This window comes from Fukomys damarensis, unplaced genomic scaffold (genome assembly GCF_012274545.1).
Source record: "Fukomys damarensis isolate Sample0158 unplaced genomic scaffold, DMR_v1.0_HiC HiC_scaffold_19, whole genome shotgun sequence".
NCBI classification, from domain to species: Eukaryota; Metazoa; Chordata; class Mammalia; order Rodentia; family Bathyergidae; genus Fukomys; species Fukomys damarensis.
This window is the reverse complement of record NW_022900931.1, coordinates 65148333-65173813: the sequence shown is the minus strand read 5'-3', so window position 1 is coordinate 65173813 and position 25481 is coordinate 65148333. Positions and strand designations below refer to the sequence as shown.

Sequence of the window (25481 nt, the reverse complement as noted above, 5' to 3'; positions counted from 1 at the left end):
CCAAACCACTGAGCAGAGCCGGGGAGCCCGGCGCGTACCAACGGCGTCCGCGAGGGGGCGTGGTCGGAGCGTACCAACCGGGCGAAGGGGGCGTGTGAGGGAGGGATAGAGAGGCGAAAACACCACGGGCCACTCCTCCGCGGGGGAGGAGCTACGAGGTCGTGCGACCCAGAAACAACTTCGGCGGGCGTGGTGAGGGCGAAAGACCATACCAAAGCGGGGGTGAAACCAGGCGATACCAAGTCAGCCCCGAGACCTCACCGAAAGTCTCTGGGACTCAGACTGATGACCCTACACCAAAGGCCACCAGCAGGAAAAGGGGGAATAATGGGTCTGGGGATGAGAAGACCCTACAAGAGGCCTGGGGGTGTGGCTAGCATCACTCAGAGACTTTAAAGTTATAGGCGGTGACGTGTTAGTTGATAGAAAACTACAACCCCCAGGAGGCTTTGCGTGCCCTGGGCGGGGTCGGGTCGTCGGCCTCTCTTAGTCGCGTGCCCAATGGTTACCGTGCTCAGCCCCCACCTACCGCCCCTTACTCCACCTTCCAAGCACCTGGCCTCCGGGGACTCCCGCTGGCGGTTCGTTTATTCTCTGCGTTGGTTCAACTAAAGTGACTGAGTAGTTATTTAATTGTGTAAAATTTGTTTCTCAAATGTGATAACATCCAACCTTAAGAGTGGTTTTGAAGAGCGAGAGTGAGTTTAATAAAATGTAAGAATTGGGCCGGGGATTTAGCTCAGTGGTTATGCCACCTGCCTCACAAGCACAGGGTCCCGAGTTTGATCCCCGATACCAAAAAAACAAAACAGAATAGAATGTAAGAATCTATGCTTGCTTAGCATAATTATTCGTTAATTTTTCTTTAAAAAAAAGAATCCCATTAGGGCTGGGGTGTAGCTCGGGGGCACAGAGCTTGCCTGTCCTGCGACAGACACTAGGTTCCGTACCTTACCACAAAACACACAAAAATCCTCTTAGTACCAGTCCGCTTTTGTACTGCGATGATCAAATTACACCAGGTCCCTCACCACGCCTGAGTCTGTGATCACAGTTGGTGATAAGAATTAAGATAGATGCACAGGGCAATGAATGAGCTGGTTGGTGGGGGGACAGCAAGGGAAGCCAGGAAAGTGAACTCTGAGCAGCTTGATAAAATGAGGGAACGGCAAGAACCCCAAAGCCGGCCGGTGGGCAGAAAAGAGCCCGGTGCAGGAGTCAGGAAAGGAGCGCCTGGGAAGGCCAGGGCTCGCCAGGCCTGCAGGAGGGGCCTGGGCTTCAGCCTCACCGGGCTGGGGAATCCCAGAAAGACCTGCAGGGGAACAGGGCTCATACTGACGCTGAGAACAAACCATTCCCAGAATGCACAGCAACCCACGGGGTCTCCAAGCAGCTGGGACCCTGAGAGCCCTGAGAAGACCGACAGATGGCAGGGGAAGGAAATGGGGAGAGGGATGGCACGGGGGCTCAGTATACTCCTTCAGGCTCCTTGGAACTCTTACTGTATGTGGGTGTTGTCTGCCGAAGAGTTAACTTTTTGAAGATTCAACTCTTTTTACAGGTTCCTCCAACTGCTGGAAAAGATGACTGGGTAACAACTGCAAGCAGGTGAGCTGAGAAAAGACTGACAACAATGCACCCCAGAGATCGGACAGCACTGATGGAAGGCGCCTAGCTGCAAAGGATTTGGTGGAGTTGCTTGGTTGCACAGTGGATTTCCAAGCTGGAGCCCAAATGACCTGTGCAGATGGCGGGCAGAGAGAGGAAGGGAGATGCCAAAGTTTTTTGCCTGTGTAGTGGTAGCACCAACTGAATGAAAAGGAGAATTGCCACTTCGGGGGGTGTTTGTTTTGAGACAGGGTCTCGCTCTGTAATTCAGGCTGGCCTTGAACTCACCATGCTCTTCCTGCCTCAGCCTCCCAGAGGGCTAGCATTCCTGGTGTGTGCCATCACACCGACTTGCACTTCTGAGACACTGACCAAACAGATGAGAGGCATCTGGCTATGGAAACTCGTGTGTGGGTAGATGAGACCGCGTGAGATCACGAAGGATGTGTCGTGTGTGGATTGACACTGTATCGCTCCACCCGTCACAGCCAGGAGATGGAAGTGTGGCTGGTGGAGTAGAAAAAGCTCCCCTGGCCAGGTTTGTTTCCCTGCCCAAAAAAGCCTCCTGCCCAGCAGGAACTGGACCCCAGCATTGTGCTCCTGACCCAGACTGTGGTTAAGAATTTTTTTTTTTTTTTTTTTTTTGCTACCAGGGATCAAACTCGGGTCCTTGTACTTTCGAGGCAGGAGGCAGCACCACTGAGCGAAATAAGCCCCACCAACTGTGGTTAGAGAGGGACAAGCACCCCATGGCCCTAAAGTCACCCCCAGGTTCACTTCACTGCAGGCAGCAGGGAGGAGAAAACAGACAGGAGGTCCCTCAGGCTCCCCAGACCCTTGCTTCTTCCTGGCCAAGCCTTCAGCATCTCCTCTTTGGGTGATGCCGCCTAACTCTTGTTGCTTGGTCTCTCCCGCCCACTGATGAACACCCTCAGTGGTTTCCCAGTGCCCTCAGTTGGTTTTGTTTTGGTTTGGTTTTGTTACTGGGGATTGAACTCAGGACCTTGTGCTTGTGAGGCAGGCACCGAAACCACTGAGCTAAATCCCCAGCCCTGGTTTGTTTTTTTTGAGACAGGATCTCACTGTGAGATAACTATGAGGCTCGCATCAACTCATGGTGATCCTCCTACCTCACCTCTGGAGTGTTGGGATTGCAGCTGTGTGCCACCACGCCCGGCTCCCAATGCCCTTAGAATCAGTGAATTCAAAGGCCTCGCTGTGGCCCCAGCTGCCCTTCCAGATGATCTCTTGACCGCTTCTCCCCACTTCCTGCTCTCTGCCTAAAGCCTCCTCTTCCTTCAGACCCAATCTGGGCTTATGTGTGGGATGAATGCCCAGATTTGTACACACGGAGAGAAGTCTGTCAGGACACTCAAGGGAGAGTGAAATGGAAGCTCATGTCAGAAGGCTCAATGAAGTGACCCACGATGCTCATGTGATGGACATCTTAGAACCAGCCTGTATGTCAGTGATGGCAAATCTTTTAGCGCTTTCAATGATTAGATACAGGAGCCCACTGTGGCACCCCTGACATAGGTTTGCCACAACTGCTACACTCAATGGATGGATGGATGAAGGAAATGTGGTACTTAGACACGATAGAATACTACTGTGCCACAAAAAAGGATAAGCTTGGGCCAGAGATTTGGCTCCATGGTTCCACTGCCTGCCTCACAAGCGCAAGGTCCCCCCAAGTTCAATCCCTGGTACCAAAAAAATAAAAAGGGAAAGCTTAAGTCACTTAGGAAAATGGATACTGTTTAAGACTAATGCTAAGTAAATTAGACACGAGCTTGAATATTACATGGCTTCTCATACATGAGAAACCATGCAGAAATAAAACAAAGTGCAAAATAATAGATAACTGGAAACAGGGAGATACATCTTTTGCAAATGGAATCATGTACCACAAACTTGTACTCATAAAACATTTTTGGTCCGGGGATTTAGCTCGGTGGTTCTGCCACCTGCCTTGCAAATACACAGTCCCAAATTCGATCCCCTGTACCAAAAAAAAAAAAAAAAAAAATCTTTGTTTTAAAGGTGAAACGAAAATGCAGGCTGAAATATCAGGAAAGTTCCCTGAAGCCAGGCCTCTCTCCAGTCTGCTAAGGTGAAAGCAGCTCCTGCCTGACTGTAAATGCTGCTGCCAGGCGGGGGACAGGCGGCCTCCGGTGACTCAGCAGCCCCCATCCGCCAGGCCGCAGGGTGCTGAGCGGAAGCTGTGCTCCCAAACAAACCTGTTCATGCCAGGTGCTCTGAATCAAACACGTTAATCCACTGTCAAGCTAATGGACCCTAATTTGGGTCAAGGGCTACAAGCAAGCAGGTTGCCAGTGCTGGGAGGGAGGGATTCCAGGCCAGTGCCAGCAAATCGGCTCTGCAGGACTGAATGGAAAGGCGTCTCACAAACACAGAGGAGGGCCAGCCCTAGTTCGCTTGGTCTTCAGGCTCCCAAACCATTTAAAACTATTAAAAGTGAGGTCACGCGTCTGGTTTGTGGGTATAGTTTACACAAGGAAATCACAAGGTATGCTGACTCGGAGGCCAATACTCAAAGCAAAGGTCTCGGTTCTGGTAGAGTAAGTGTCTGTTTAGGTATGCTTCATTAAACCATTTAGTGTTCAGATTGCCAGGCGTGGTGGTGCACACCTGTGGTCCCAGCACTCTGGAGGCTGAGGCAGGAGGATCACGGTGACTTCAAGGCCAGCCTAGGCCACATAGTGAGACCCTGTCTCAAAAAACCAAAAAGAATGAAAATGTTAAAATAGTCATTTGTGTTATTCACCATCTATTCCTAGCTCCCCAGTTGCCCAATGATCGACCCCACTGTGGTCGAGCAGAACCCGCAATTCATTCTGGCCCATGAGCGTAAAAGAGATTCGTGAATGCAGCCTGGAACATCTAATTGCTGGGGGAGGCCAGCACACTCTGTGCCTTTACTCCGTCGCTTGGCAACGTTCAAGGTCTCCGAGAGACCGCTGCTAACGCTCCACGCAGCGAGAGAAATCCACCCTGGCTGCTCCTAGCCACTGCTACCCAGGGTTGTTAGGCACCAACTCCTCAGCTTTGCGTCTTTCACTTCGTCTTGCTTACCCAGCATGTAACAGTTAACTCCCAGTCTGAGTTTATTAAAAGGATGAACTGTGCCTGTGTTGGGGAGATGTGCTGGCCACGCCTATGATCCCAACATTTTGGGAGGCTGAGGCTGGAGGATCACAAATTCAGTCCAGGCAAATTGATGGCCTAATGAGAATGTGTCTCAAATTTAAAAAAAAAAAATTTTTTTTGGTACTGGGGATCGAACTTAGGACCTTACACGTGGGAAGCAGGCAGCGGAAACACTGAGCTAGATCCCTGGCCCTCAAACAAAAAAATGTTTTAAAGGGATTGGGATAGGGATGTAGCTCAGCATAAAGGCCCTCAACCGAATACCGAGGAAAAAAGAAATCAGGCCTGTCTGGCACAAGATCTACGAGATCTTGTAGATCCACTGCCTTCAACTTTCATCCTAACTTGTGATGTGACCCCTAGTTAGTCTGGGGGGAGCGTCCCAAGGCCCCCCATGTCTAAATGCACAGCTACCTTCCAACAGCCCAGCAGAGTGAGGCAACTAAAAATGTACTGCGGGGTGCACAAGGGACTGAGCCCCTCAGTCGGCGGTTGCCGTGCACCCTACACGTACACCCCACTCAAAGCCAATGTGCTGTCTGCCACCCGGGGTCCCCCATCGTGGGGATGCCAGGAAAAGCACCAGCCCCAGGTGCATAATTCAGGAGCAAACTGATGGAGACCGAAATGTTTCCGAGCACTCACTCATTTCCAGCCTTCCCATGAAGGTGCTATTTGCTGTTGAGATGCATTTTTAAATGCAGTCTGGCCCACTGAGTTCTGCTTCCAAGTGTATGTTCCAGCCAAAGACAACAGCAGGAGCTGCTCCCAGTCAACTGTGTGTCAAGGAGATGGGGAGAGAACCGCCCAAGAGCTCAGGGTTGCTGGGTACGTTAGTTGGGCCAAAGCCCCACAGTTCCAAGGGGACCTTGTGTTCAGTGGGAAGCTTCCCCCCAGGATGTGTTCATCAGTGCCGGCCCATTATCAAGGGCACAGGAGGCCTCAGGCCTGATCACCTGGGCCGTGTGAAGGGCAGACGGGTTCTGCTGTGATCTGTTCTCCTGGCTCTGGGCAAGCGTAGTGAGCCTGGGCCGCAGAAGTCCCTGTGGTTCCTCTAACTGGACGGCAGTCAGGAGGGCCCCACTGGTCAGACAGGAAAACTGGTGACTGGAAACATTTCTCTTTGACCAATTCATTTTGGATTCCGACTCAGGTTTCCTTGTGGGGCTCCCTCTCCCCTCTGGAGGCAGCACGGGCTGCTTCCGGCCCCCCACCTTCTCGGCTTTCAGCAGCTTTGGACAAAGCAATCAATCCCTCCTCCGAGAACCACTCTGCTTTCACCACACCCCACTTGCCTGGTTTTCCTCTCCTGCTGTCTTCCTCCAGCTCCCTGCCCACCCCTCACTCGTGGGTCTTTCTCAGGGCTCTGCCCTTGTTCTGGGGTCTTCTCCTCTTCCAGAGGTCGCAAAATGGCAGCCTGGCAGCCTCATGGGACCCATCAGCAGAGTTTGTTTGGTCCTCACAGTGTTTTGGGTGTTAATTTGAAGGCCATTAGGCAGAGCAAGCACTCTCCAAGTTCGCCACAGTCCCCATCGTGTCCTATTGTTTTACACCTGTCTTTCACACATTTTCATCACCTGCCTGGTCCCCGAAGTCAGCTGAGTTTTCAGAAACCCCTTCACACAGGCTGCCTGGGAGATCTCCCCACCTTCCATCTCCAGCTACCACCAGTGCCCCTACTCCATCTCTCCCACGCCCGACATCGTTGACAACGTGGATCCCCAGCCCCTTGGGGACCCCAGAGGTGTCAGTAATAGTCCAGGGCAGGGACAGAAACTCATTTGCCTCCAGGGGCCAGGCGGGCCACAGAAATGAGTGAACTGGTCAGGTATAAGAAAAGTCCACGGCCAGAAATATAATCAAATTGGATCTTTACTCAACTACGGTGAATGCATGGAACAGAATACAAACATGGAGGATACCGGAGTTTATACTTTAAATCCAAAATTGAAAAAATACAAATTGAAAAATAGAAATATTTAATTATTAAAATTCTTTTCTCTTTCATAATTCTTTTGCTCCTTTGAATTGAGGCGGGCAAGCTGACTCCTCTTCCACACCAAAACATCGGAGTCAGGTCTTGGAGGACAGGCGCAACAGGATGGGCAGGGGGGAGTTCAACCTTGACTCCTTCCATGGGGAGTGAACTTCACTTGATTCAGGTCCCTAATGGAAAACAGCCGGCCGTTCACGCAAGCGTGTGTGCCCAGACACAAACACTCAGGACAATTACCAGATGGACTGGAATCTCGCCATCTTCCCAAAACACTGCCTTTAGGACCAGAGCCCTCTGCCCTGCGGTCCAACTACTACTGTGGTCTGCAGTCACAGAGCAACAGCAAGGCCAACCGACAGTGGCAAACAGTGTTAGTTCATTGTCATACAAAGCGGGTGCGGTGAGTCTGGGATTGGCCTCTGACCCCATCATCTGGTGACTACAGTCCAGGCCACCTCTCTCTTCTGGAAATCAACTGCAGCAAAGGGAAAGGAGTCACATTATGTCTGGCCAGTGCATTCCCATCTGCCAGCCCGGGCCACTGGGGCTGTCCCTGAGGAGCTGTGTTCAGTGTTCAGAAGCCTCTGGCCACCTCCTCAGGGAACCGGCTTTCACTTCAAGCCACGATCACCATGCCCACAGCTAACTCACAGGAGCGAAACATCGCAGGCATTCGTGGTGCCCCTTTGGCTTCTCAAAGCCGCTCGATGGAGGTGACAGGTCAAGACGTGACTCCTCCATCCTTGCCAAGCACTGCCACTTTGGATGGAGGTGCGTGGACAAATCCTGCGACAGTTACTCCAACTGTCTGTAATTGTGCTTAGCGGTCTGACCAGGGTGTGTGTGTGTGTGTGTGTGTGTGTGTGTGTGTGACTTATTTCTCTCAATACAGTCATTCATTTCCCAGTGTTGGGCCTGCCTTGGTACCACGTCACAGACTTCTTCGGTCACATCAAAATTCTCAACACCACAAATAAATAAAGCTAACCGGGTGTAAGTTTATGAGCAGCGACAGAAAAGGCCACAACTGATTCGACTTTCAGGCAACTGGACTTGTGAAGCCTCTAGTTTATGATCACCCCGTGATGCAAATGCCCGCAGACTCGTGTCTGGACGGCACGTGTCTCTGTTCACAACACACCACTGCTCTTGGATGAGCTCACAGTTTTAATGCCCAGTCGTTTTTCCACGTCTCTTCCTCTCTGCACAGCGAGCCTACTGACACTTGAGGCCCTTTTTCAGTTCGCTGAGGATGGCGTCCCGGGTCTGTTCTGTGTACTGGTCGTAGCTCTTGCTGTGCCTGGACTCATAGTGGCGCTTCAGGTTGTACTCTTTCAACACAGACACGATTTTTTTGCATATTAGACACGTAGGCATGCTCTTCACTTCCACAAAGAAATAGTCTCGCTCCCATTTTTCTCGAAACACACGGCCCTCTCCTTCTTTCTTTCGTTTTGCCGCTTTTGGTAGAGACATGGGTACAAGAAAGATTTCACTTGTCTCTGAACGCTACCAAGGAGCAACCACAGTGCCAGCCCCATGCCAAGGCGGTGGGGAAGTGGGAGGGGTGGTGGGAACTGTGGCGAATGGAGAGCACACACCCCGCCAGAAGGGCAGCTCCGGCCCTCGGAGCCGAGCATAGGGCAGGCCCGGGGGCCGGACCTTCCAACGGATCCAGAGGAGCCAAGACTGCAGAGTGCACGTCTCTGTGTGCGTGAATTAACCCGGTTGACACAACTACCTCATGAGGAAAGAGGACCACATATGCTAACACAGAGAAGGCCAAACAAAGCTCACCTGCAGAGTGGCCCATGGGCCACCAAATTGCAACCTCTCTCCTGGGCCGGGCCCATGGCCCTGAATCCCAAGCCTGGAGGGCGGTGGTCCAGGCGCGGACCACGCTGAGCAACACTCACCTCCAGTCCCATGACAGACACCTTGCCCTGCACATGGGGGCACTGCCTGCTACCTGCCGTCCCCGGACGTCTCGGAGGACGTCCTGCAGGGCCCTCATCTCACTGTGTCTCGGCCATATTTGCTGCCAGGTCTTCCCTCAGGGACAGCTGAACTGTCCACCTTGTCCACAGCCCCAGAAGGGCCATCTCCAACAAGGGCCCAGAGCCTGTGCTCTTCCTGGGCACCTCATCCAGCCCTGGGGCTCTAACCAAGCACGCTATCCCTAAGGTCACGTCCTGAGCTCCAACATGGCACCAGCACCTGGACGTCCCTTGGGCCGCCGGCACTCGCCATCTACCTTCACCCACACTGGCCCCCATGGCCCTGGACCCCCAGGACAAGCTTCGAGCTACCAACCAGGGAAGTGGCACCTGCCCAGCCCTCCAGCTGTCGGGCTCTGCCCCTGCCCTCTCCTCAGGTGCCAAGTCCCTGTCTGCTCCTGGGGACCTGTCCCTCGACCCCGCTAACTGCTGCTTCTCTCTCCAGACTCCACAGAGTCTGGCTGGATCTGAAGCCCTTCCTGGGCTCCCCCAGTTCCTCTGCAGTCTCCACGAGAGCACCGGTCCTGCACGCTAGCTGCCTGACACCCGCCTCCTGACGAGTCTCCCTGAGAACCAGCTGCAACACACGGCCTGACACCACGAGGCCCAGCGCCACCCAGCCTGGGGCCTCAGGGAAGTCTGCAGAAGCAAGAACAAGGACAGAGATGACCGGGTGTGCTCCTGCCCAGTCCTGGGGGATGTCAGTGATGGGAGCCGGGGCGTGTGTTAAAAGGAACTTTATTGGGTGCTGGGGATTCAGATGAGATCCATGAGGATGTCGTCCTCCATGACGCTGGGCTGCAGGCCCGGCTGGGGGACCGGGCCCCGGGGACCCCCGCTCAGCAGCATCTGACCTGGGGAGCAGTGGGGAAGGACTGCATCTCCCAGTAGTCCCTGGGGCCGTGGAGGACCCTGGGCCTGCTTTCTCTCTCCACTGGGAGCCCACGGCACTCCATTTCCTAGGAAGCCTTGGGGTCCCCTCAGAGGTGCCTGCTGACCCCAGCGGTTACCAAGTTTCCCCAGAGGCTTTGGGAGCCCTTCCCCACACTACTTCTCTGGCCCAGACTACGTTTTCCAGCACCCCCAAGACATGGAGAAGATCGTGGGAAGTTATTGCCCTCTAGATCTTTGATCCTGTGGGAGGCACTTCCCAGTAGCCCAGGGAGCCCCCCGATGGCCACAGGGAGAACCCTTGGCCTTGGCAGTCTTGTCCAGGGGCTGCTGGGCTGCTCGGTCCAGCCACCTGCCCACCCCTGGAGCTCCCTTACCTGGCATCGGAGCCCGTGGGGGAAGCTGAGCGGGCCAGGACTGGGCGGGTGGCGGGTGCAGGAGTGGGGGCCCCAACTGGGGCTGCCCCAAGCTCTGGTGCGGTGGGGGCAGAAGCGCAGGAGCCCCTGGTGGCTGGAGGTGGTGGAGGGAGGCCTGGGGCGGGGGCACCCCACTCTGGGGCTGGGGGAACACAGAGCAAGGCTCAGAGGCCATGGTGAAGCCCTGCCACACCCACCATCCTGCCACTGCCTAAGGGTTCCTGAAAGTCTCAGCCTGAGGTTTGGGGGTCTTTCTTCCAAGACCTTAGCAGAAGCCCCCATAACCTAAAGGTGGGATTGCTGGAAGCCCTTGTGGGGAGTCCATCACACCCACTGACCAAAGATCACCTCTCTCCCCCAAACAAAAGGATCAGAATCGCTGGGGTCAGGACCAGCTGCCCTACCCCCAAATCTCACCGGTGGCGGGTTGAGAAGCAGGCTCCGAAGCTGGGGGTTGGCCCCAGGGTTCTGGGGCCGAAGGATGGGTCCAGGAGGAGGTGGGCCAGGGGCAGCTCCAGGAGGGCCTTGGGGGGCACCAGGGGGGGCCTGGGTGGTACCTGGGGGCTGGGGCTGTCCAGTGGCCCCAGATGCCCCCACGGTACCCTGAGGCTGGGGCTGTGGTGGGCGGAGCTGAAGCTGCTGGGAAGAGAGATGAGGACGAGGGAGAAGTCAGAGAACCCATAGCCCTCCACCTCACAGAACAGGGCACTGACAGACATCCTCCGGGGCTGTCCCACCCTGTCCCGACCCAGCACTCTGTCCTCACCAGATTCTGCGAAGGCCTCGCTTGGTCCTCCAGAATAGGGCCCAGGCCTGGGGGTGCCTGCTGCCCACCCATCTGCATAGGGAGAGAGGGGCAGGTCAGGCATGGGAAGGGAGGACGTGCTCAGCTTGGGCAGGTGCTGGTAGGGACGGGCTCACCCCGCGTTGCTGCTCCAGCTTCTGTTGCTGGACTTGCTTGTGGTTGGTGATGACCTGCCGGATGCCGTTGACGAAGCCGCTCTGGTCATAGGGGATGAGGCCCATGAAGATCTTCTTCTTGGACGAGTAGAGGAGCATGAGCACACGCACCTCGCACGGGGCCGTGTGGGGGAAGTGCACGCAGCCAGCCTGCAGATGGACAGACAGACAGGGCGCCTGAGGTCCAACCAAGAAGGCTCCAGAAGCCCCACACAGGGATGGCAGGGTTTCCACTGTAGGAAGATGAAAGCAGGGTTGCTTTGGGGCTGCCCCAGAGACAGAAGGTGCGGCTCAGGGGTGAGTCAAGGTCCCAGAGGGCAGGGCAAGACTAGCTTGTGCCAACAGCTGAAAGACAGGGAAGAAAGCAAGGGCCCACCCAGGGGCAGTGTACAATTCTGACTGGGACCACCATCCCCCGGGTCTTGTTTCCTTGGCTACCACACACCAAGGCTGCACTTGAAAGGCCATCGGGAGGGATGCAGCCTTGAGGGAGGGGCCCAAAGGCATGTGATAAGCAGTAGTGACAGGCCTGAGCACCCAGTTATGGCCACACCCTCACAACCCTCCACCAGGTGCCTGGTTCCCCGCAGTGGGAACTGAGAAAGCAGCACCAACATCACGCAGTTGCTGTGACCCAAGGACGTGCGATACCCAACGGCCCTGCCCGAGGCGCCACCCTCAGGAAGCGTGACAGTCACTGTGGTCATCTGAAGGCAGCTGCACATAACGCTTCACAGCGGGATGGGGAGTGGACCTCATGGCCTCTCTTCTCTGAGCCTCGGTTTCCCATCTGAGGCAGAGCTGCTAGCTGGCCTACCCGGCACTGACTGCCAGTTCCCCCGAGAGGAGCCAGGTTATGCAGGCTGTGATGCCCAGGCACCAGGGTGCAAATCACCGCAGCCCAGCCAGCCAGGCCCAGGAAGATTCTGTTTCCCAAGGAATGGCAGGTTCATGGCAACGCCTCTTTCCTCACCCAACTTCGGCACTGTGCACACAATGGCTCCGGCTACGAGAACCGCCCTGTCGGAACCCAGCTGCTAAGTCCAGGAAATGAAAAGCTGTGGCACTGGGCCATGCACACTGTGGACTGAGTCCCAGCAGGGCCCCAGCTGAGCCAGGCCCATCCAGCCATACTTCCCGATGACAACAGTCACGGCCGCTGTGTGAGAGCCGCCCCATCAGTCCCCAAGCAGGACCGGGATTGTATAAGATAACCAGCGTTTACAGCCCAGCACAACAGTCTCTGTGGCAAGGGCAGCGTGTGAGAGACTCCTCGAGGTGGTCCCTGGGACGTGGACAAAGACCACACAGAGCACCATGTGACGACTCTGACACTGGGAAGACAGCCTGCGGGGCTGCAGCAGGCATGGGGAGGACAGGCAGTGCGAGTCTCCCTCATGCTGCCCACACGCTCACCTCGACCCCCCCACCCGCATCTCAGGAGTAAGCCCCCACTTGGGAGCAGCATGCTCAGGCAGCCCCAGGAATCCACCCCCCAGTGTCCCTATCAGAATCGATGGCCTCCTCCTAACCGCTCCACACACTCTGTGACACGCCTCAGCTTCACACTATTACAGGATAAAAGCAAAGGTCTGGGAGAAAAGTGAGGAGCCCAGGCTCCAGAAGCCCACCAAGCGTCAAAGCAGCTCCAGGCTCGTGCAGAGTAGGGGCAAAGGCCCTGGGTTCCATCCCTCGCCAGGGGCTCTGGTCAGAGTCGGCAGGACAGAGGCAGCCCCTGCCCACCCAGCACTCACAAAGCCATTGCCCATGATGCGGTAGAGGCCTTTGAGGGACTCCAGGTCCTTGTTGGTGAAGTGGAACTGCACCATCCTCGAGTTCCGGAAGAGAGGGCCCAAGGTGGTCTGTGGAGACACCGTGGACACCATGTGGGGAGGGAGGAGGGGACAGAGTCAGGGAGCTCAGGGAGGTTGGATGGGGCCCCTCAGGCTACGCACCAGCAGCTGCTGCGGGATGAGCTGCATGATCAGCTTCTGTGGCCACTGCTCTGTCTTCCTGGGGAACAACATGAGGACAAGGGTCAAGAGGGAGTGGACCCCAGCCCTCCCCGCCCCCAAAGGCCACCTACAGGTTCTCTCCATGATTCACATAGACCTGGCAGGGCAGGGAGCGGGTCAGCTTGGTGTTGGCATCCACTGAGGCGGGCTTTGGTTTCTGAGGGGGAAGAAGGTGAGTCACAGAGAGGGGCCCCAGCCTAGGCCTTGCCTGCTCCTGCCTCACCCTGGTGGCCCCCAGGCTCAAGATGCCCCCTCTTCACGAACCCCAACCTCTCTGGCCTCCGGGTTACAAAACCAGGGGCTCCTCCTCTGGCCCTGAATCCCTTAACCCACTATCCTCCAGGGGCCACAACCACGGTCTTCCTGGGTTCTTTACCTCAACACAACTTACTTTGCACTGAGCTACATCCCCGGCTCTTTTAATCTTTTTGAGATAGGGTCTCAGCTGAGTCCCTGAATTGCCCAGGTTGGGCTCCTCCTCCCTCGGCCGCCCGAGCGTTGGGATTACAGGAGTGACCACTAAGCCCAGTGGTCACCACATTTAACCCCACCTTGGTCCTGAGCCACAGATCCACGGTTCTGAGGCCCTCAGCTTCACTTGCCCAAGGGAGCTGTGACCCACTCACCTCCTGCCACTCGAGCACCCCGCTCCAGGCCAGGAGCTTATTGGAGACTGACTGCTGCCCACCGAGGGCTGGCGCCCCGAGCTGGGCCGGGGAAGGACCACTGACACCACCTGGGGCCACTGTGCCCGCCTGCCGAGAAGGAAGAGGAGTGGGAGGGGCCGACTCCACACAAGCCCAGCACCGCTCAGCAGAGGTAGGGAGCGTCAGTGCCCGAGCACTATAGGACACGAGGCCTCCCAGGCTCCCTGGGTTCCTGAGATTCTGCCCCGGCCCTCTCACCTCACGTGCACTGTGAGCCTGAGGCCCCAGACCGCCAATGCTGCCCCGAGCCCGGAGGTCAAATGGCACTACCCACTCTCCTCGCTGGTACCTACCATGGATGGTGCCCCGGGCTGTGCGGTGGGGGCCAGGCCCGGGCCAGGCGCCACCGTGGAGACCATGTTGGGCTGGGAGGCAGGAGGTGCCTTGGTGGCACCAGGAGGCCCTGGGGGTAATGTTGGGGCCGTGGCCTGACTGAAGGGGGGTCCCACTCCTGAAACAGCCTGCTGGAGAGGGTTGATGGGCGAGACTGTGGGAGAATGGAGGAACAAGTAGGGAGCCATGCACAGCAAGTCCTTCACCCTCCCCGAACCTACCACCCTACCGTTTTACCCTGGGACTCACAGCGGGGGCCGAGTCCAGCCTTCTGGTTCTTGGCAGCCTCCACCGCATTCTGGGCGGCCACTTGCGCTGCACTCAGGTTCCCGGGAACCTGGAAAAGGAAGGAAGGGCTGGTGTGCACGGGGCCCCCGGGCACGGCCCCCGCACTGCACCCACAGACTGCACCTCAACACCCACAGTCCCACCTTTCTGATGTCCCGTGGGGACTCCTTCACCCCACACGTCCCAGTGCTCACTGAACTCTGTCACGAGGAGACGCCTCCTACAAGGCCCAGGCCTGAGTCCCTCCCTGATGACATCCATACCTGGTACTGTGGCGGCACAGGGGGCAGGGACTGCTGAGGTGCAGCCGAGAGCGTAGCACCCGAGGGTGGTGCGGGTGGTAGAGGCACCTGCTGCTTGGGCTGGAGGGGGCCTGGGGCCGAGCCACCCCCAACTAAGACCAGGACAATGGCCAGGCGCCCACAAGAAGAGGCAGAGGAGGGAAGAAAATCCAGAATTTAGGTCAGAGAGAGCAGGGAAGACACCTGAACCCTGCCCTGTCCCACCACACTGTGCCCGGGCCTTACCGGGCAGCACCAGCCCGCGCACCAACACCATGTGCCTCGGGTCCTGGCTCACATCTGCTGGCGGCTGCAGTGTCTCTAGCATCGCTGGAGGGGCGGCCTTCTCGAATAGAAGCCGCAGGGCAGGAAGCTTCCGAGGGGACACGATGGAGAAGTGAATCCCACGCTGCAGGAGAGGGCAAGTGTCAGCACAGCACCCCTCCGCAGGACACTGCAGTGGGTTCCCAAGCAGCCACCGCAATGGTGAGAATGGGGACTCGATGCCCAGGGGATTTGGGCAATGGTTGTTTTGACAGACATAAGAGCCACACGTACAATCCACGATTACTCAGGGGTCCAAGTCCCAGCCCTCCTCGCTAGATCCAGCAATTCAGAATCAGCAGTCTAGGCCCCAGTGCTCTCCTTTTAGACTCAGGGGTCCAGACCCTAACTCCCTCTTAACCTACACAGACCCAGGAGTTTAGGCTCTGACCCTCTTCCTTCAGACCCGGAGATCCAAGCCCAGCCTCCTCCCTCAGACCCGGGGTCCAGGCCCAGCCTCCTCTCTCAGGCCAGGAGTCTTTACCTCCCCTATCTCCTGCACAAGGCTCTCAGTTGTGTACCCCGAGTACGTGGTGCTCTCGACAGCAGGCAACAGGTACGGCGGTGAGTTGCAGATGAGGAGGCAGACTCGATGTGTCTGGCCACTGCAGGGCAAAAGAAAAGACATGGAATGGGCACCAGCAGGGCCTGAGAAGGGATCCAGCCCTAGCAGAGCTGAGATTTACCCCTGCACCCCATAAAGTCAGGACCAATGCCCCAATTTACAACTGACAACACCAAGGGCCTGGAGGACTTGCTGTTGGTCACACAGCAGGCAGGGGACATGTGAAGTGGCACCATGCGGCAGGCTACACTCACATCTGCTCACGCATCTTCTTAAAGTCATCGAAGAGCTGCAGTGCTGTGCTGAGGCCTTCTGCAATGAGGCTGCAGCTCTCACCGCCGCCGCCCATGAACCTGCCAGAGGCCAGGCAGTCAGCCCCATAGTCATCACCTGGCCCAGCCACCACCAAGAGCCTGCTTCCATCCTGCCCCCCACCAGCCCTGGGACACTGGTGAGTTCCCTGATCTATCCTGAGAGTGAGGACGGGAGACCCCAAGCCTAGGCCCTGCGCTCTGTCCCGGTCCTGGTGTGACTGCCGCCTGTGCACTCTCCTGTTGTCCCTTCCTCTCTGGGCTGTCCGCTCCATCTTTAAAGCTGCCAAGGACCTCACCAGCCAAGGGCAGAGCCTCCTCTGCCCACCCACCATGCTGTAGCTTGAAACGTGTGCTCCCTAAGGACAGGCTAAGGCCCTAATCTTCAGTACCTCAAAGGGTGACCTTACTGGAAACAATCTCTCCAAGATCACAGCGGTAAGTAAGCTGAGGGTACGAGGGTCCCCGAGCCAGTGAGACTGGTGTCTATGAAGGAGGAAAGTGGACAGAGAGGGGCACACGTGGAAGAGGATGGTGGCCCTGTGAAGACTGGTGACACTGCTGTTAAGGCAGGGCATGGCCGGGGCCACCAGCAGATGACCGAGACAAGGAATGACCTTTCCCCTCCAGGCTGCAGAGGGATCCTGGCCTTGCTGGCACCCTGACCTTGGACCTCCGGCCTCAAAGCTGTGCGTCAGGAGAGCTCTGTTTCTCTAACGCAGTCCCCATGTTTTGCTGCACCAGTGTAGGAATCTCCCAATCAATCAATCAATCAATCATTCCTTCTTGCCCTGCATCTGATCTGCAGGCAAGTCCTAAGGTTGCCCAGGAAATGGCCCAGGAAAGGCCTGTACTCCAGCACCTACTGCCACCACCCTTGAAACTGACTTTGCCAGAGGGGATGTGTGTGGAGATGGGAGGCCCCGGCCCCCTGAACTGTGGTTCAGCATCTGTGTCTGCCCCCGTGTTCCCAAGAGCAGGAGTGAGGTTGGAGACTTTTCTTGTTCCCAGCCCTGACCACTACAATCACCATATGGGAGGCCACAGGAAAACATGCACTAAATAAACAAGAAACAAGGGCCGGGGATTTAGCTCGGTGGTGCCACCACCGGCCCCGCAAGAGCAAGATCCAGAGTTTGACCCCAGGTACCAAAAGCAAAAACAAAAACAAAAACAAAAAAAGAAACAAAGCCAACCACACCCAGGGCTTTCAACAAGCACAAGTGAAGCTGGCCACAAACCCATGACCAGCAGGATCTGGGCCCTGTGAAGGTGGAGTAAACCCACAGCCTCAGCCCACACCCGTGTCCTGCATGCCCTGTAACGTATCTGACCTCTAGGTCTCTGTAGTCATATCCCCCGGACCACAGCCCCACTCTGGCTTAGAAATCCAACCTTGGCAGGGGGGGGATAAAATTTATAAAAAAAAAAAAAAAAAAAGAGAGAGAAAGAAACCCAAATGATCTGTCCTGCGTCACCAGCCCAGTGTGGCGTTACCCTCTCCAGGAAGCTCGCTTGAACTGCCACAGGTCATCTGATGCCATGGCTACCCACTTCCCACCCCCGCCTGGCCCGTACAGCCCTCAGAGAGGGAGTCTGAGTCACCTGAGCCGTCTTTACAATGTACCCTCGGTCACTGCCTGCCACACACTGATAGCACCGAGGTGGAAAGCGCTGAGACGGCCAGGCCCTGTCTCCCTGCCCATGTCCCTTCTGGTGCCATTCAGCACTGCAGCTTAGGGCCCCAGAATCCTACTGCCCCTCAGGGCACTGGCACCCAGCCCTCTTTCTCAATGCAAGACTATTCTGAACAGGTACTTTAAAGACACAGCAATAGGTAGACTCCATTGAATAAATCTACCCTATACCCAGCTTGCTGTCCAGCTTCCTGCTAAAAGAGAAATCAAACCCTAACTGTCTCAGGCCTTTATGAGATTCAAGCCAAGTCCTTCCCCTGGAGCTGAGGTGATGAGAAGCACTTTTTTTCCTCTGCCCCCCTTTTCTGGTTGTTTTTCATTTGTTTGTTTTGAGACCCAGTCTTGCTACGTAGTTCAAGCTGGTCTTGAATTCAGGTGATACTCCTGCCTCAGCCTCCTGAGTGCTAGAATTACAGGTGTGCACCACTATGCTCAGTGTGATGATGAAAATGTTTTAGAATTAAACAGAGGTGGTAGCTACACAACACTGCAAACATATAAAGGCTATCAAATTATATACTTTAAAATAATTATCTTTCCCAGGCAGGGTGGCGCACATCTATAATCCCAGGACTTGGGAGGCTGAGGCAGGAGGATCACTGAATATTTGAGGCCAGACTGGGCTACATAGTAAATTCAAGGCCAGCCTTCACTACATAGTTAAGACTGTTTTAAGGGGGTGGGGGGTTGCATAGTGTTGCATGCCTATAATCCCAGCTGTTCAGGAGGCTGAAGCAGGAAGATCACAAGTTCAGGGCCAGTCCGCAAAGTTTAGCAAGACCATCTCAACATTTTAAAAATCGGGGCCACTGAGCTAAACCCCTGCCCTGAAGCTTTCTTTTTTCTTATTGAACTCAATGGTAAGTTAGACTACCAGCTGCATGAAAGACATGTAACAAATACGGTCAAACAAATGAGAAAAATCTGAAAATGGGGAGCAGAACTAAAATATGATCCAAAATATAGCTTAAATATCACTGATTATGATAGGGAAACTTTTATAAATATCAAAAACCTATAAAGTATTACAATAAAAAATGGCTTCTGCTGGGTCTAACAGCAGTGTGCTTTGTTGAGTTCAGAATTAACAGACACCGGAGGCGTAACTACTAAATGACGCATCCGGTCTCATCCTGAGATAACAGAGTACATCAATACCCTGAGCTCCGAAGTTCTGTAAACCACATGATTGTAAAAGTGTCAAGATCAAAAGCACCATTGTTAACATTTGCTTTCCTGACCCTGAACACCTGCTTCTTTGGGCTAGGCTAGCTAGGTGAATCTTCAAGGTAAACTCCCTGAACCACAAAGAATTGCTACATCTGGGTTGAAAGTTAACTGTCTTGTGTCCATGATTTGTTTGGTAATGTGAACTGAGAGAATAAAATGTAACCACAAGAATGAGATCAAGGTTGTAAACCCTATAAAAAGAGGAGTTGTAACCCAGGGCGTTGTTGACCCAGGCATGGTTTATGTGCGATCACCCTTATCAACAAGTAAATTTGTTATTTTACTTCCATTCTGCACCTCTCTGTGTGTCACTTACTGCTTCCTTCTATAACAATCTCCCCCCCTTGTTTATTTATTTTGCACTTTTGGGGATCAGACCAAGGCCTTCAGTATGCTCAGCAAACACACCATCAACATATGCCCCAACCCCATTCTTATTTATGTTTGAGTTTACTTGGGACTAAGATTCATCGTAAGAGCTAAGGATATATAGCTCAGCGGTAGAGCACTTGCCTAACCTGAGGCCCTGGGTTCAATCTCCTGCAGGGTAAAAAAATAAATAAAATAAAGCTCCCTGAGGGGCCGGGGATTTAGCTCAGTGGTGCCACTGCCTGCCTCGAAAGCACAAGGTCCGAGTTCAATCCCCAGTATCCCCCCACCAATAAAATTCTGAAAATGAAGCACCCTGGGTAATGGAGGCAATGAGTCTCAGTACTTGGCTCACCCTGGAACCTGTCCCCATTTATCCTACCCATTGTCACCTTCTGGAGGCGCAGTGTCAGAACAGGCCAGGACCTAACAGCAGCCAGTCCTACCCAAGAGCTTCCTGCAAGCCAGCCAGCGCAGCACCCACCCAAACACAGAACCACAGAGAGGCATACCTTGCTTGTCTCCTACCTACTGACAACTCTGGTGTCATTCACACACAAATATGTTGAATGAATAAACAAACAACAAACTGGCTGCCATAAAGCTACAGGGGGAGACCCTCTGGTCTATTTTCTGTCCACCTCTATTCTTTCAGATCCTAAGTTGCTAGCTGCTAAGAAAGGAAATGCAGAAGAAAATCTTCCCAAAGCTGAAAGCAAGGACACATCAACAAAAAGAAAGCATGCCTCCTCCTTAAATTTGAAACCTCTCAGGAGAAGACAAGGTTTCTTCTGGTGTGAAAAAGGGCTGCTTACCTGTAGTCCCGCTGCACACTCTGGAATGTCAGACACTTGACACAAGCCCGGATCAAAACAGTGACCTTGGGCAACAGCACACAATGGCTGACAACATTTATCAGCTGATCTGGAAGACTCCACACTGAGAACACAGCTAGCTTTTATGTGGTTCCAGGTACAGAACACTGAGTTAAGAGGTGGGCTGGACACAGGATTCAGGTGCCTGGATAGCAGCTCCCTCTTCCCCACGGTGGTCAGAATTTCCCTTTTTTTTTTTCTTTGTCACACTGGGGATTGAACCCAGGGACACTCTACCACTGAGATACACTCCAAACTCTTTTTATTTTTTATTTTGGGACAGGGTCTTACTAAGTCACTAAATTAAGGAAGTTCAAACTCTCAATTCTCCTGCCTCAGCCTCCCAGAATGCTAGGATTTAGGTGTATACCACACTGAACTGCAGCAGAATTTTCTTTTATTTATTTTTTGAGACAGCTGGTCTCAAACTCGAAGCAATCCTCCTGCCTCAGCTTCCAGAGTCCTGGGATTACAGGGGTGAGTCACAACGCTGGAAGAATTTTCTAAGAGTTTAACTGCATTTCCTAACATTCAACACTCACTGGAGGTTTGGCTTCTTGATAATTATATTTCTTGTAGTTTCCACTCATTCATTTACCCAGGCAAGGTCTCGTAAGGCCTGTTGGTTCCCAAGTCCCAGTCAGAAGCAAACAGCAGGAGAAATACTCAGGACCTGGACAGATGCAGTCTAGAGGTGTGCGGCTTTGAGAGGGAACACAGCAGTGGAGGAGGGAAAAAGTGGCTGCTTACAGAAGAAATACAGGACCATTTCTCAGATGGAAGACGTGAGTTAGGACCATGAAAGTAGCGCAGGAGTTTAGCTAAGTAACCACTATGAAAGGCATTTTGGGCACTCATTCACTTACCTAACACAGTTTTCCTGCATCCTCTTTTGTACCTAATCCCATGCTGGTGTGCAAGGGGTGCTAGGGACTTGAGGGAAACCAGATGTGGATCAGGTCTCAAAGACCCCATTTAATGTTGTTCCATTCTCAAGAAAATCTAAGTCAGTGGATATAAAAAGGGGTAAATTTGGGGCCAGGGATTTAGCTCAGTGATGCCACCACTTGCCTCGCAAGCACAAGGTCCCAAGTTTGATCCCTGGTACCAAAAAAAAGGGGGGGGTGAGTAAATTTTGTCCTCCAGGGGAAATCGGAAAGTGCACTGAGACATTTCTGATTGCCATGCCTTTTGGGATCTGGTACCCAATTTAGTGGGGTAGAGGAAGCTGGGCATGGATCTCTCTAATGAACATAGATGCAAAAATCCTCACTAAGATAGTGACAAACAGAAATGCAGCAAATCATCAAAATCATACACCATGACCAAGTAAGTTTGATCTCAGGGATGCAGGGATGGTTCAACATAGACAAATCAACAAATGTAAAATACTGTATCATCAGAGCCAAGGACAAAAACCACACGAGCATCTCAATAGATGCAGAAAAAGCATTCGACAACGCCCACTGGAGTTCAACACCCATTCAGGATTAAAGGAAAAAGCCTACAGAAAATTGGAATAGACTTTATCTCAATCTGATAAAAGCCATCTATGACAAACCAACAGCCAGCACAATACTAAGTGGATAAAAACTGAAAGCTTTCACTCTAAAATCAAAAACAAGACAAGGATGTCCACTCTTATTCATACTGTCCTGGAAACATTAGCCAAAGAAATAAGACGAGAAAGAAAAGGAATAAGGATAGGAAAGGAAGATGTAAAATTATCATTATTTGCCGATGACATGATGCTCTACATAGGAAACCCCAAAAACTCCACCAAAATACTTCCAGATTTAATAAACAAATTCAGTAGTTTAGCTGGATACAAAATCAACACCCAAAAATCAAAAGCTGGGGGCCCAGGGATTTAGCTCAGCAGTTCTGCCACCTGCCTCATAAACACAAGGTCCCCAGTTCAATCCCCAGTATCACAAAAAAAAAAAAAAAAAAAAAAAAAAAGGGGGGGCGGGGAATTTAGCTCAGTGACACCATGCCTGCCTTGCAACCACAAGGTCTTGAGTTTGGTCCCCAGTACCACAAAAAAAAAAAGAGAGAGAGAGAGAAATAGAGAAATACCTAGGAATTAATCTAATGAAAGATGTAAAAGACCATTACACGGAAAACTATAGTACTCTGAAAAGGAGATCGAAGAGGATATTAGAAAATGGAAAGATATCCCTTGTTCTTGGGTAGGAAGAACCAACTTGTGAAAATGGCCATACTTCCAAAACTGTTACACAGATTTAATGTAATCCTCATCAAAACCAAGAGCATATCTTACAGAATTAGAGAAAACAATCCTAAAATTCATTTGGAACCAGAAGAGACCTAGAATACCAAAAGCAATTCTGGGTAACAAAGGCAAGCAGGGGCATCACAATCCCTGACTTGAACGTATACTACAATTGCCTCTTGGCCTTTTGGCTATGATCAAGTGAAAGTACACTACAAAGCAACTGTGGTAAAAACAGCATTGTACTGGGGGAAAACAAAAAAACAAAAAACAGACTTGAGGATCAATGGAACAGATTAGAAGATGCAAAAACACCTACAAACATACTCAGCCACCTTATTTTTGACAAAGGAGCCAAACATCTTCACTGGAAGAAAGCCTCTTTATTAATGGTGCTGGAAAAACTGGCTTTCCACATGCTGAAGATTAAAACTAGGCCCCTATCTTTCATCTTGCACTACTCAAATTTAAATGGATCAAAGATGTAAATGTTAAAAACAGAAACATTGTATCTGCTGGAAGACAGAATAGGTAGAACTTTTTTTTTTTTTTTAATTAAGGCAGGGTCTCCCTTTGTAGTTCAGGCTGGCCTTGAACTCATCACGCAGCCCAGGCTGACCTGAAACTCTAAGCAAACCTCCAGCCTCAGCCTTCTGAATGCTAGAATTACAGGTGTGCCCCACCATGCCCAGAATAGGTAGAACTCTTGAAGACACTGGTGTAGGCAATGACTTTATAACCCGATCACATGAGAAATATCACAAAGAATCAATTAAATCTTACTTATTAAAAAGCTTTTGGCCAAGGATTTAGCTCAGTGGTTCCGCCTGCCCTGCAAGCAAAACCACCTGACTTCGATCCCTGGTACCAAAAAAAAAAAAAAGCTTTTGCACAGAAAAAGAAACCACTAACAAGAGTGAAGAGACAACCCTCAGGGAAAGAAAAAATTTTTGCCAGCTGTTCTTCAGACAAAGGACTACTATCTAGTATATATAAAAAAGTAAAAAAAAAAAGCAGAGTCCCCAAATTATTTATTTTTTCCTCATTGAGTTTATTAGTACACTTTAGGTATACAGTACAGTTACATTCATTATTGGGATCTTGTAATGTTGTTAGTTTTTTTGTTGCTGGCGTGGTGGCACACACCTGTAATCCCAGCACTCAGGAGGCTGAGGCAGGAGGATTGCTGTGAGTTCGAGACCAGCCTGGGCTACATAGTGAGTTCCAGATCAGTCTCAACTACATAGTGAGACCCTGTTTCAAAAAACAAAAAACAAACAAACAAAAAAAAAGATACTTTTTTGTGGGGGGTGTACTGGGGATCGAACAACTCTGGCCCTTGCACTTGCGAGGTAGGCACTAGAACCAGAGCTAAATCCCCGACCCTAGAGCCCCAAATTTAAAGACACATCCAGAAATGGTCATCTAAAATGAACAGACACTCCTCAGATAAAGTACAAAAAGGAAATAAATATATGAAAAAAAGGTTAAGCATCACTGGTCATTCAAGAGATGCAAATTAACCAGGAGTGTAGTGCGTTTTCTGTGATATATGACATCTTTTAGGGTCCCCCATTTAAGGATAACCCCATCTGTTGAAAAAACATCATACTATTTTTCTTTTCCTGAAGGCTGTATACATTTTTTGGTCGATTCTATGTATATGTATCTGCATGTTATGTATATGTATATATGAGTGTATATAGGGTGTGACACTGTTCAGAGTTTCAGGCATTCACTGGGGATCTTTGAACGTATCCCTTTGAATAGAAGGGCTTCTGTACTGTATTGCTAATTTGTTGTACGGCAGAGCAACCAGTGGCAGAAAATGGTTGAAGGGTGGTAGTAGCAAGAACTACAAAACAGCATATGACCTGAGCATCTGAGCGAGGGCTGAAGAGTACAGCATACAGAACACTAGATTTACAATAGTTAACCCTAAACTGGAATCCCAGCTGTCCCTGAATAACAGCGTAATATGAAACAGAAAGGAAAATCTATGCACAGAACGGCAACATGAGAGGACGCAGTGAGAAGGCGGGTCATGAATGCAGATGCTGTGGTACTGTCGGAAGTTAAAACGGAGTCAGGTAAAGATAGTTTCACACAACAGGTATGTTTTGATAACATGTAAATTTATTCTGGAACAAATTAATCACTAAGGTTACAGGGGTTCTACAGAGAAAGACTATGTAATATCATTTTTTGATAAATACACACTTATGTGTTGAGTATGCTAGAAGTCATAAAAACCCATATACTGTATGAGGTTAAAATATACAAATATGACCAAAAATTTTGTTTGTATGTCATTTTATATTTTATTTATATATAAGTGGATTTTATGTTTTAGTTTTATAGATTTGTTTAAAGTATTACTGAGAGTTATCAAACTTAAAAGAACTAACATTAAAATTAACATTTTAATATTAAATGAAGTAAATGCCTAAATAAATGCTGGTATTTAAAAAGAGAGAGAGAAATGCAAATTGAAACAATGACTACCTCCCAAATGCAAGGTACTGAGTTTGATCCCTGATACCCAAAAAAATTAATAATAAATAAAACAATGCTGAGATTCCATCTCACTCCAGAAAGAACGGCTACTATCAAGAAATCAAACAAGGCCAGGGATTTAGCTCAATGGTTCCCCTGCCTGCCTCGCAAGCATGAATTTCTAAGTTCAATCCCCAGTACCCTCCATCCCCCAAAAAAATAAAAGAAAGAAATCAACCAATAGCAAATGCTGGAGGGGATGTGGGGGAACAGGAACCCTTCTCCACTGTTGGTGGGAGTGCCGACAGGTCCAATCACCCGGAAAATCAATGTGGAGATTCCCCAAAAAACTAACTTAAGGTTCCATTCAACCCAGCTATTTCCCTATTTGGTATCTTCCCGAAAGAATTAAGAGCATCATACTACAGTGATATACGCATACCCATGTTTATAGCGATACAGTTTGTATTAGCTAAATCTTAGAAACAGCCCAAATGCCCATCAACTGACCAGTGGATAAAGATGTGTTTTTCTAATATAATGGGGTACTACTCTGCTATAAAGAAGGATACATTTGGGGCTGGGGATGTAGCTCAGTGGTGCTGTGCCTGCCTGGCAAGTGCAAAGTCCTGAGTTCAATCCCCAGTACCGATGGGGCCAGCGATTTAGCTGTGGTTCCGCCCCTGCCTCGCAAGCTCAAGGACCCAAGATACCA

The 25481-nt window shown here is 51.8% G+C and overlaps 1 protein-coding gene across 7 annotated transcripts in view; it reads right to left on the bottom strand.

Moving 5' to 3' along the window:
• Window positions 1–4303: 4303 nt before the first annotated feature.
• Med25 (mediator complex subunit 25) overlaps window positions 4304–25481 on the bottom strand; it is a 25084-nt gene continuing 3906 nt past the window's right edge. For 2 of the 7 annotated variants that reach the window (XM_033765896.1, XM_019210072.2), the window contains exons 4-18: window positions 15807–15905; window positions 15472–15592; window positions 14910–15072; window positions 14646–14776; window positions 14344–14431; window positions 14055–14248; window positions 13681–13809; window positions 13126–13211; window positions 12995–13052; window positions 12794–12901; window positions 11001–11189; window positions 10846–10917; window positions 10497–10718; window positions 10041–10221; window positions 6933–8235 (exon numbers count right to left, since the gene is read on the bottom strand). In XM_033765896.1, coding sequence (XP_033621787.1) covers window positions 7991–8235; window positions 10041–10221; window positions 10497–10718; window positions 10846–10917; window positions 11001–11189; window positions 12794–12901; window positions 12995–13052; window positions 13126–13211; window positions 13681–13809; window positions 14055–14248; window positions 14344–14431; window positions 14646–14776; window positions 14910–15072; window positions 15472–15592; window positions 15807–15901 — 2082 coding nt within the window. In that variant the 5' untranslated portion in view covers window positions 15902–15905 and the 3' untranslated portion in view covers window positions 6933–7990. Of the gene's footprint in view, window positions 4340–6932; window positions 8236–9493; window positions 9627–10040; window positions 10222–10496; window positions 10719–10845; window positions 10918–11000; window positions 11190–12793; window positions 12902–12994; window positions 13053–13125; window positions 13212–13680; window positions 13810–14054; window positions 14249–14343; window positions 14432–14645; window positions 14777–14909; window positions 15073–15471; window positions 15593–15806; window positions 15906–25481 lie in introns of those variants that run through there. The other 5 variants (XM_019210071.1, XM_033765897.1, XM_019210069.1 and 2 more) reach the window with 5 other exon arrangements.